At 38.8% G+C, this 12524-nt stretch overlaps 1 protein-coding gene across 1 annotated transcript in view; it reads right to left on the bottom strand.

Annotated features, from left to right (window-relative positions):
• Nucleotides 1-12372: 12372 nt before the first annotated feature.
• COMMD10 (COMM domain containing 10) overlaps nt 12373-12524 on the bottom strand; it is a gene marked incomplete at both ends in the record, with an annotated part of 167188 nt that continues 167036 nt past the window's right edge. Inside the window, 1 exon segment of the mRNA XM_079703270.1 lies at nt 12373-12411. Within this exon segment, the coding sequence (XP_079559396.1) occupies nt 12373-12411 (39 nt within the window).

Consider the following 12524-nt stretch of genomic DNA (forward strand, 5'->3'; position numbering starts at 1 on the left):
AAAGGTAGCCCTGAAGTGGCTTGGACATCTGTTACTGGAGCATGTAAGGGTAACTTGATCAGTCAATTAATATCTCGTCCTCTCTTCTTCTCAGTTTCCTCCTTAGCTGTGTTGCTTTGTCAACGCTTAGCCTGGAAAGAGAGGAGGCCAGTTTTCAACCGTTCTTTTCCTTCCACAAATTCAGCAAATGATCAAAAGACAGAATCATGTCAGTCTATCAAAGGTACATTCCATACCTCTTTAGCTTCCTAAGGAGCTTGAGGGAAAGGCTGAAGTTCAAGTTCTCAGAAATATAGAGGAAGTGGTGAACGTGAGGTCAATTTCCATCCTCCCTTGAACTGGTCTCATCGGTCTGTTGTGGCCTTTGAAACTGACTTAGCAAGGGCTCCCCTCTGTTTTCACAGAAGTGTATATTTTGTTTATTAAGAATGTCAAGCTGGTCTTCTTCAGAGAGAGTCAGTCACTGATTTTAAAGCCTTCTGTTACTCAGTGCCCATTTGAGAGTTGAGATATGAATGATGCCTTTGATATTTCTGTCCATAGCTCTCTACACATGTTTACCACAGAAAAATAAGACAGATTTGCTAAGAAAAGGGACAGAGGAGAAATTGTGATTGCATTTAATGGCACTTGACTAGAGAACCTCCAAACACCCAAATCTTGTCCTGCCAATCACTCCTCAACCCTTGACATTCCCAAGGGAGCTGGATAAAGACTGATAGCAAATGAGAAACAAAGTAACACTTTATTATTACCTTTCAGAGCCTGATCAGGCTGGGTTAGAGTGCGAGGTTCACTCTTAAGGCCTGAGAAGGACCCTCCTACCCCACACACATCAGCTTCGGCTCAAATTCTGGACCATCCCTAGTCGCTGCCAGCCACATGGCACAAAACTAAAGCAGTGATGCTTTTCTGAGGCAGAGAAAGATGGCTAGGCTCTCTTCCCCTGGTGCTTCTGGCAAGTTCAACCCACGGAGCAAAAGCAGGGAGTGCAAGAGAGCGTCACCCCTGCACAAACGTGGGCTTTTTGTAGCACTCTGCTCATCAGTAAACATCAACCAATATTTTATAATTAACCAAACAGAATGGCAGATCATTCTCCCTTAAAAGATGTGAGGGAGCTAGAAAGGGAGACAGTAGGAAAGTAGGTAAAGAAATAGAAACATTCCGTCCCCTATGAAACATTCACCCTCTTCCCACAAACATGCTCTATTTGAAATCCTATACAGAGAAGCTTATGAAATAGACGTGGCTTCTTTAGGAAAGCCTGAAACACATGTAATTTAGTCTTAGAAAGCTGATGAAATAAGGAGTAATTATTTAATTACAGGAGGATGTTTTACTTCTCAAAAAACGTTATAGGGTACCACAGGTTTGAGGGACAGCCCAAGGAAGACTGAACTTGGAAGGGGATCCCCCCACCATCTCAAGGCTGGGGTTCATACCTGGTTAGAGAAGGTACTTGAAGTCTACTGGATGGAAGAGAAATTTGTTGGTTTTCCCAAGACAGAGCTGGTCTACAGTCACTGGGAGAGCAGGAAGCAACTCTCTGGCAGGTAGGTAAGCTCCAGCCAGTGACCAGATGTGTCCAGTTCAGAGGGAATGCCACTGTTCACAGAAGGCTTGGGATACCCACAGTGTCAGAAGGGCAAACTGGAGGGGCAGGGGGCATGGGTGAGTCATTGTCAGGGGGCCGGTGTATGGGCTCACGGAGGAGCTGGATAGGACACGCGTTTTTTAAAATGCATTTTGCATTATCTATGTGAACTTTTTCAGATTTTTGTCCAGGCTGTATACGCGTGCTAACTTGGAACAATCTGTGTCATGTAAGGGGAGACTTCTTTCTAAAACTTTGTCATTGAATTACCCACATCAGTAAGGAAAGCCTCTTTGTAGGCAGTGTGTATATGTGTATCTTAATCAAGACAACTTTTTCAATAGGAAATTAAAACCTGGGTAATGAGCTCACAAAATCTATCCATACTTAACATACATCTCAATATCAGAATGTTGCCGATGCCTTCCTGGAGCACTCCATTTGACCCTGTCACATACATCGACTCTGAATTTGGTAGGAGCGTGATTGTTTTTCAGACTTTGCAGCATCAGTACCAGAAGCATATCTAGGTCAACTTCATGACCACCATAAATCTCCTCACAGCAGTGGGAGAACCAGCTCTAGCATTCTGGATAGAAGAAATCTGGCAGGTTATCAGGCTTTTATTCTACTCATATATATCTCCTTTCATTGGTGAATGAAAGGTTCAGTGACTTTAGGTGATCCTCCCCAGTGGATCACCTAAAGCCATTTGAAATCTAGGTTTATGATGGTTTTGTTTTTAAGAATTCAGATGGTACCGTGCAAATAAAAGAAGCAGAGGGAGAAAAACTATTAATGTACTCCATTAATTCGTTCAGCCAATATTTCTTAAATACCCCTATGTTCACAGGACTACTTACATCAGCACATAACAGAGAGGCTGGACTGCAAAATGGAGCACATGGTCTGGGATGTTATGAGTCACTACTATCTCTCATCATTTGGAAAATTCCTGTGCTCTGCTGCCAAAGCAAAACTACATTCCTGGATGGGGAGAAACACTGAACCTTCCAATGCTTAAGTGTGAGAGCAGCCTGTTTCTGGGGACAGCTTTTTGCTTTGTTCATACGTAGCCTGGTTGAACCTGCAGGAAGAATCTGAACTGTAGACTAGAAAGAGAGCACAAAGAACATCTGTTTATCTTAGAAGCAAGGAGACATGGGGAAAGACCTTGAGACATCACTGAGCTCCACGCCTCACAGCAAATCTACATTTATTAAAGATGAGAAAAACCTTACTATTGACTTTTCCTTAAACAATGCAGGAAGGATGTATTGTGTTCTTTAATACTCAGTTTCAGAAATAAATGCAACTATTAAAAATACTATTAATACTATATTATATTATAGTATACTATAATATATATAGTATATAGTAATAATATATATAGTATATATTATACTATAAAGAAGGGATATAATACTATATCCCTTCTTTCGTTTACCTAGATTCCTTTGAAGAAAAAAAAATTTTTTAAACCCAAGTCATTTATAGAATGAGATTCTCATACTCCCATTAAAAGACAGCCTCTTCAATAAGTGGTGCTGGGAAAACTGGACAGCTACATGTAAAAGAATGAAATTAGAACACTTCCTAACACCATACAAAAAATAAACTCAAAATGGATTAAAGACCTAAATATAAGATGGGACACTATAAAACTCTTAGAGGAAAACATAGGAAAAACATTCTTTGACATAAATCACAGCAAGATATTTTTTGACCCACCTTCTAGGGTAATTAAAATAAAAACAAAAATAAACAAATGGGACCTAATGAAACTTAAAAGCTTTTGCACAGCAAAGGAAACCATAAACAAGATGAAAAGACAACTCTCAGAATGGGAGAAAATATTTGCAAATGAAGCAATGGACAAAGGAGTAACCTCCAAAATATACGAACGCTCATGCAGCTCAATATCAAAAAAACAAACAACCCAATTAAAAAATGGGCAGAAGACCTAAATAGACATTTCACCAAAGAAGACATACAGATGGCCAAGAAGCACATGAAAAGATGCTCAACATCACTAATTATTAGAGAAATGCAAATCAAAACTACAATGAAGTATCACCTCACACAGGTTAGAATGACCATCATCAAAAAGTCTATAAACAATAAATGCTGGAGAGGGTGTGGAGAAAAGGGAACCCTTTTGCACTGTTGGTGGGAATGTAAATTGATACAGGCACAATGGAGAACAGTATGGAGGTTCCTTAAAAAACTAAAAATAGAACTACCATATGACCCAGCAATCCCACTACTGGGCATATACCCTGAGAAAACCTTAATTCAAAAGGACACATGCACCCCAATGTTCATTGCAGCACTATTTACAATAGCCAGAACATGGAAACAACCTAAATGTCCTACAATAGATGAATGGATAAAGAAGATGTGGTACATATATATAATGGAACATTACTCGGCCATAAAAAGGAACAAAATTGGGTCATTTGTAGAGATGTGGATCGACCTAGAGTCTGGCATACAGAGTGAAGTAAGTCAGAAAGAGAAAAACAAATATTGTATATTAATGCATATATGTGGACTCTAGAAAAATGGTACAGATGAACCTATTGTCAGGGCAGGAATAGAGATACAGATGTAGAGAACAGACATGTGGACACTGGTGGGGAATGGGAGCGGGGGATGAATTGGAAGATTAGTTACTACCATGTGTAAAATAGATAGCTAGAGGGAACCTGCTGTATAGCACAGGGAGCTCAGCTTGGTGCTCTGTGATGACCTAGATGGGTGGGATGGGGGGGTGGGGTGGGATGGGGGGTGGGGTGAGAGGGATGTCCAAGAGGGAGGGATATAGGTATACATATAGCTGATTCAATTCATTGTACAGCAGAAAGTAATACAACATTGTACAGCAATTTTACTTCAGTGAAAAAAAATAATAAAACAGATGTTTAAAAAAAAAACAAGTCATTTATAGAATGAGATTCTCATACTCTCATTAAAAGAAGCTAAAAATGACAACTCTAGTTTTACTAAGGGAACATTATTATATATTCATTATTTTTCCTGCTTTGGAGATTAAAACAGTTTCTCTAATCCTGTAGCATCCTCTTCCTTACTGTTATATAGCCTGGACCTGCTTCAACTTTCTTGTCTTTGCAGACTACTTCTTTTCAAATAAAAACGAATAACTTTCTATTTCAAATAAAACAAAGCAAGTTTGAGAACAGCCATCACTTGGATTTGGATCATAGGTCTTCGGTCAGCTAGTACAACCTCACACTTCAGACAAAAGCAAAAGACCTTTAATAAGATTCAAGAGTATGTATGACAGGGGAAGGGGGGCGGGAGGGGGAAGGAAGCAATGATAAAATCCTTGAAATTCTCCCAAATTATAAATGCCATTAAGCTTTACTATAAAATCCCTCAAATTAATGTGTTTCTAATTTTAGCATTAAATGAGGCCGGTGTATTGAGTAGAACTATTTGCATAATGACGACAAAAATCAAAGTTTTAGAGAAGCAAAATTGATTCATTCGAAACTTAAATTCTAATTCCTGAGCAGCTTCTGACTAATGAGCCTGAACAAGTCAGAAATATCCTGGCCCTCATCCTCAACAGTGGAAAAGACAGTATGTAAAGATGTTGGGGGAAATTTACAACATACACCTATGGTTTCTTAAACTTTCCCTTCCAAGTAGCAACACTGGGGGTGGGGATTCATATATACTCTCAGTAGCTCTGAGAGTTTAGCCTGAAGTCACAGCCTGCAAGCACAGTGTTGTTTTTTTTTTTTTTTGAAGTTTCCCATTTTCTCTTTGACTTTTATATGTATTTCCAACTATATGCTGTAAAATATTCATCTCTCTTTAAAAATATACATGCTCTAAATTACTGGCTAATTAAAATGTTACCCCCATATTAGTTAGGCTATAGGCTATGCTGCTATATTAAAAAGATACCAAATATAGTCATTAAACAAGATGTTTTATTTCTCATGTAAGGGTCTGGAGGCAGCAGCTTGCCAAGGGTGTATCAGCAGTACTGCTCCATGAGGATAATCAAGGACCCAGCTTCCTTCCATCTTGTTGCTCTCTACCCCTTAAGGCATTATCCTTATCTGCTCAGTCAAACCTAACTTAGCTTCAAATCTATGTTTCAGTCATAGAAAGGGCAAAGAAAAGTGAAGATGAATATAATTTTCACTCATATTTCACTGGTGAGACTTAGTCATATGGCTGCAGTAGCTACAGAACATGGAAAAATATAATTTCCAGTTGGATGGCCATGTGGCTGGCAAAAATTAAAATAAAGGTGATGCTACAGAAATATATACCACACCTGTCTTATGGATTTATGTATCTACCAACTGCTATATTCCTCTAGAGGTGCCCTAGAGCAGCACGGTATAAGGAATGGGTCTGCAAACGTTTCATGTAAAGAGCCAGGTAGTAAATATTTTAGGCTTCCTGGGTATATGCTCTCTTTTGCAACTACTGTTGTGGTGCAAAAGCAGCCGTAGACTGTATGACTATAAGTAAGCGAAAGAACATGGCTGTTGTTTTAGTTATCTATCACAACATAACAAATGACTCTAACATCAGAAGTTCAAATCAACACACATTTATTATCTCACAATTACCATGGGTCAGGAGTCTGGGTCTTCACGTAGGATCTCACAAGGCTGCAGTCACAGTCAGTTGGAGTGTGTTCTCTTCTGGAGGCTTGACTGGGAAAGAATCCACTTCCAAACTCACACAAGTTGTTTCCAGATCTATCTCCTTGTGGCTGTAGGGCAGAGCGCTTAGGGCCTCAGCTTCCTGGCGGCTACTGGTTGCCCTCAGCACCTACAGGCCACCCGTAGTTCCTTGTCTTGTGGTTCTGTCCACAGGCCTTCTTACAACATGGCAGCTTGCTTCTTCAAAGCCAAGAGGGGAGAAAGTCTCTAGAGTGAGTTTGGTAGCATGACAGAATTTCACATAATGTAAGTCACGGGAGTGACATTCCATTACCTTTGACAGATGATTGGCAGTCTGTCCATCAGAGCTGTGTTCCAATAAAACTTTATGAAAACAACTGGTGGGCTAGATTAGGCCCACAGGCCATAGTTTACAGACCCCTGGCATAATAAATAAGGTGTAGAAGCCATTGTTTAAGGTAAGAAAAGATAAAAATTAATTGAATAGAGTTAGAGAAAAAGAATCCTCAGAGCCAGAGGAGCTTTGTAGAAACACAGTCATAGAAAAAATGCATTTCAGATTCTGGTTCTATCCCATAATACACCTATTACCTTGCTAATGAAAATTAAGAATGGGATAGATGAGCATTATGCTCGAATTTATTTATCATAAAATAGAGTTGTTATTGGAACTCTAACTAAATTCAAAGTGAAGGGGCTTCATAGCAAGCTTTCTCCGATTTTAGTTCAATTCAAACCTTACCTTGAATAATTTCAACAGAAAACCTGGTCATTTTCTTAGTGATTATGAAAATGACAGCTAACACTTACATGATTATTGCAAATCAGGAATTATGCTAAATGTTTAACATGAATGACCTCATTTAACCTTCATAACACTCCCATGTAATTTAGATTATTATTATTCCCACCACAAAGATGAGGAAACTAAGCTTTAGCGAATTAAGCAACACAAAAAGCAGCAGAACTAGTATATGACTCTTAGTCTTTCCTGAGGGTCCAGACACTTAAATTTTATTTTAAGTGTAATGGGAAGTCTTTGAAGGGTTTAAAGCAGGGAGGTAGTGTAATTAATATGATTAATGTTTTAAAAATATTAGCTCTGTGTGGAGACTGGACTGAAGTGGGGCTAGAGGAAGCAACGTAGTCCAGGGCAAAGATGATGGTAGCTTGGAAAAGGTAGTATCCTAGAGATATATTTGCAAGATATTTAGGTGGTAGAAGTGACAGGCTACCTCTCTAATTGAAAAGCACTCCACTATTCCCTTGTTCATGACACTCTAGCCACACTGATCTTTGGTTCCTGAAACACGCTAAGCCTTTTCCAATCTCTGAGATTCTGCACTGGCCATTCTATCTAGAATGCTTTTCACTGTATTCTGCTATTGCCTCATTCTAACTCATCTTACAGGACTCAGCCCAAATCTCACTTCCTCAGAGAGTCTTTCCTTGATGCACCATCTAAGTTTCGTCCTATCTTTTATTTTCTCTTAAGAGAATCCAATTATTTTTCATCCCATACTTATTCACAATTTATTATATTTTGCTTGTTTTTCTTTTACTTTTCATTTTTTAAAAATTTTACTTTATTTACTTTTGGCTGCGTTGGGTCCTCGTTGCTGCGCACGGGCTTTCTCTAGTTGCGGCGAGCAGGGGTTACTCTTCGTTGTGGTGCGCGGGCCTCTCATTGCGGTGGCTTCTCTTGTTGCAGAGCACGGGCTCTAGGCACGCAGGCTTCAGCAGTTGTGGCACGTGGGCTCAGCAGTTGTGGCTCGCGGGCCCTAGAGCACAAGCTCAGTAGTTGTGGCGCACGGGCTTAGTTGCTTCGTGACATGTGGGATCTTCCCGGACCAGGGCTTGAACCCGTGTCCCTTGCATTGGCAGGCAGATTCTTAACCACTCCGCCACCAGGGAAGCCCCTAACTTTTCATTTTATGTTGGAGTATAGTTGATTAACAATGTTGTATTAGTTTCGGGTGTACAACAAAGTGATTCAGTTATACATATACATGTATCTATTCTTTTTCAAATTCTTTTCCCAATTAGGTTGTTACATTTTGCTTGTTTTTTAACTGTCTAACACATTACACTTCAAGACGCCAGGAATTATATTAATTTTGCTCATCACTGTTAACATAATGTCTAGCATACACACAGTTCCTGGCACCATAGGCAGTCACTGAATATTTGTTGAGGAAGTAAATGTCTGACTTCAGTGCTTTTACGCTTAAACACTGTGCAACTATTTTTCACATTTGCTGACTTTAGAAGAAATTTTTCTCTTCTATCCCTCTGGAATTATCAACATAACATATCCCAAGTAATTAGTGATGCTTCAATCTCCAACCCACTCTCACTCCACACTCTTCCCAAACCCATTCCTAGATTTTAAAAAATGTTGAGAATAAAATATACAGTAGGAGGAAGAGGGTAATGAAGTTGGCTTGAGGCAGGTGAGTTCTCATTTATTGTTGGTAAGAGTATAAACTGTTATGAACCTTTGAGAAAACAATTTATCAATATGCAAAAATGGCCTTAAAATAAATGTAAATAGGGACTGCCCTGGTGGCACAGTGGTTAAGATGCTGCACTCCCAATGCAGGGGGCCCGGGTTCAATCCCTGGTCAGGGATCTAGATCCCACGTGCATGCTGCAACTAAGACTTCACATGCTACAACTAAGGAGCCCACCAGCCACAACTAAGGAGCCCACCAGCCACAACTAAGGAGGCCATGTGCTGCAACTAAGGAGTCTGCCTGCCCCAACTAAGACCCAGAGCAACCAAAATAAAAAATAAATAAATAAAAGTAAATAAATAAAAACATATACAAAGAGGGATGTGTGTGTATTTGAATTTACATGAGATATCTGAAAAGATAAACCAAATGCTTCTAACTAGTTACGTAGGTATTTCTAGGGAGTAAGAGAGCAAAATAGACTTTTTTAAAAACACTTTTTAAAAAATATAGGCAATTTTATGTTTATAATAAAATCCCAGTAAAAGTAAAAACACAGGGCTTCCCTGGTGGCGCAGTGGTTGAGCGTCCGCCTGCCGATGCAAGGAACATGGGTTTGTGCCCCGGTCCGGGAAGATCCCACATGCCGCAGAGTGGCTAGGCCTGTGACCCATGGTCGCTGAGCCTGCGCATCCGGAGCCTGTGCTCCGCAACGGGAGAGGCCACAACAGTGAGAGGCCCGCATACCGCAAAAAAAAAAAAAAAAAAAGTAAAAACAGAAAATAAATCTTCATACTTTTGGCATAATAATCCTACTTCTGGGAACCCATATTAATAAAGTAATGAGAAATGTGGTTTAGGGTTTATTTATAATGATCTTTACCAGTTGAGTTCTTTAGTATTTTAAGAAACTAGAAATAATCTAAATGTCCAACAACAGATTGAATAAATAAAGTGTAACTCATTCAAATGAAGGACTACTTAAAAGATAGTAGAGAAAGATATATGAATAGAAAAAAAAAAAAACCTTCAATAAAATCTACCAAAATGTCATTAACAGCTGTTTCTGGATGTTGAGAGTCCATGATTTTAGGTTACTCCTTTATGACTTTTTTGGTGTTTCCTACTTAAAAATAATCATATTTTATAATTGGAGAATTGCAAATATTATTTGTAGTACTCCTTTCTAACAAGTAATTTATATTTTTATTCATTCCTCATGACAAGCACTCATACAAAACATGTTTATTTGCTAAGACAGTAGGTTTCAGTTCCCACTTATGGCTCCACCCACCTTATTTCTATGAAAATGTAACACACACCTTAATAATCTTTGGGAATGATATCTTCTTTTACTTGTGTATCGTAACAATGGTGGTAGCTTAAGAAATACAATTATCTGGAATTAAATATATTTCAGGAATAATTATGTTCTTAGTTAGAATTAGACCTACTACTTACTTGTCCTTCCTTCAATGCCTTTGGTCAGACTTTCCTGAACTAGATTGATGGAGAGAAAACTATTTACCACTATTTTAAGCTATAAATAGGAAATTTCATTATGAAGTGTCACATTTAACTTAGATACCTACACTGGGAGTTAAGTTGGCATCAAACCAATGAAAACTTCTACCTATTCATATGGTCACTGTTGGGAAGGCCCAACAAATTCAACTTGAAATGATGTATGTTTATTTGTACATAAGAAGTCTGAAAGAATATTTACCAAAATGTTTACAGTAGTCAGGTACTTTCCTCTGGGGACCAGCAGAACAGAGTGTAAAAATATTAGATAGATCCCACAAGCTACATATGGAAACAAATCCCATTATATTATAAACACGTCTTCTAGATATCCTATCAACCGAAGTTTGAGCTTAAAAACTTTTCAAATCAACCAAGTATGGACAGCCACTATAATATTTACATTCTGAAATAATCCAAACACCTAATCCTTCTAAGCAACAACATACGAGCACACATATAAATAAGTAAGGGCATAAGTTCCATATACTGAACATTTATTTGGGAGACATTTAACATTCATATTATTCAGATACCTCATATAAAGAATGTGATTTAAATCCAGTGGTTCTGTTTAACTATAGGATATTTCTGAAATCAAAGTCTTTCACGTGAAGTCATATTTGAATCTCTCTCTGTCTCTCTCTGTCTCTCTCTCATTTTCTTCCCCCCTCCCCTCTCCCTTTCTCTCCTTTCCTCCCTCACTCTCTGTCTTTCTCGCTGGAAATAATATAGTGCAGACATTTCATTCATAAAAAATTCAACTGATATTATTTTCTGCAGGCAACCATACTCACATTTATATAGATCCGTAGCATAAAATACTGTGCACTTCAGTTCAACTAATTCTAAGACATAAAAATCTTCTTGGCTGAAATTAACATATTTACAAAAAGAGAACATAAAATTTGTTTTACATTCTGTTTTAAAATTTTAAGGATAATCATTTAGCACTCATTACAACTATTTTTTTTTTTTTTTTTTTTCAGTATGCGGGCCTCTCACTGTTGTGGCCTCTCCCATTGAGGAGCACAGGCTCCGGACGCGCAGGCTCAGCGGCCACGGCTCACGGGCCTAGCCGCTCCGCGGCATGTGGGATCTTCCCAAACCGGGGCACGAACCCGCATCCCCTGCATCGGCAGGCGGACTCTCAACCACTGCGCCACCAGGGAAGCCCAACAACTATTTTTATTCATGATCTGAATCTGTCTCCCACACCTTGAAATGAATCATTATTAATTTTCAGTACAAAAAAAAAAGCACACAAAAACCTGAACTGTTATTAAATCATTAAACTCAGAGAAACAATTAAAGTGCACAGAGATGCTCATACTGGAGTTGGCTGATGTACTAGTACTAGCTCTATTTAAAATTTCTTTCCTATATTATTTCCCAAGCACAATACAGTCATTATATTAAAGGAAACAAAGGCCATAATGTATTTAATTGAATGTGGCTACTTTCTTATTTTTATTAATGTAATTAAAGAAGTTCTGTGTTCTAAGGTACATATTACACTTTGTATCCATGGACCCTTCTTGATACACAGAAGTATCATCAAGTATGTAAAAAATAAACAGGTCAGGCAATAAAGCAAAAATAGGACATTAAAAACAATATGATATTCACTTTTGTTCCCCTTAAAACAAAAATGTGGGCTTCCCTGGTAGCGCAGTGGTTGAGAGTCCGCCTGCTGATGCAGGGGACATGGGTTCGTGCCCTGGTCTGGGAAGATCCCACATGCTGCGGAGCGGCTGGGCCCGTGAGCCATGGCCGCTTAGCCTGCGCGTCCGGAGCCTGTGCTCCGCAACGGGAGAGGCCACAACAGTGAGAGGCCCGCGTACCGCAAAACAAAACAAAACAAAAAAAAAACCACACAAAAACCAAAAATGTTCTTAACAATTGCTTGCTGTTGGCTCACAGAACTGGAGAATGTATATTAGAACTTCAGTACTCAAAACAATGATCTTCCTTGGCTGTTATTTGTATAAGAAGCAATAAACCGTATAATTTACAAGAAGAAAGCTAATGAATCCTTCAGAAAACACAACCTGGCAGTTTATCTTCAATGCAAAACAATGAGGTGGCAGGAGTGTGATAGAGAAACCAGTCTTTGAGAACATCATGTAAGGGAATCCAGCTGTGCTTGTATGGTCTCTAGCTATTTACAAAGACAAAAAAAATAAAAAGAGAAAGTTGGTAAAGGGAGAGAAATTCATATGAAGTGCTGTTTAGAAACATGCAAATGAAAGAAAAGAATGTAACTGGTAACTA

This window comes from Hyperoodon ampullatus (assembly GCF_949752795.1).
Source record: "Hyperoodon ampullatus genome assembly, chromosome: 4".
NCBI lineage: Eukaryota > Metazoa > Chordata > Mammalia > Artiodactyla > Ziphiidae > Hyperoodon > Hyperoodon ampullatus.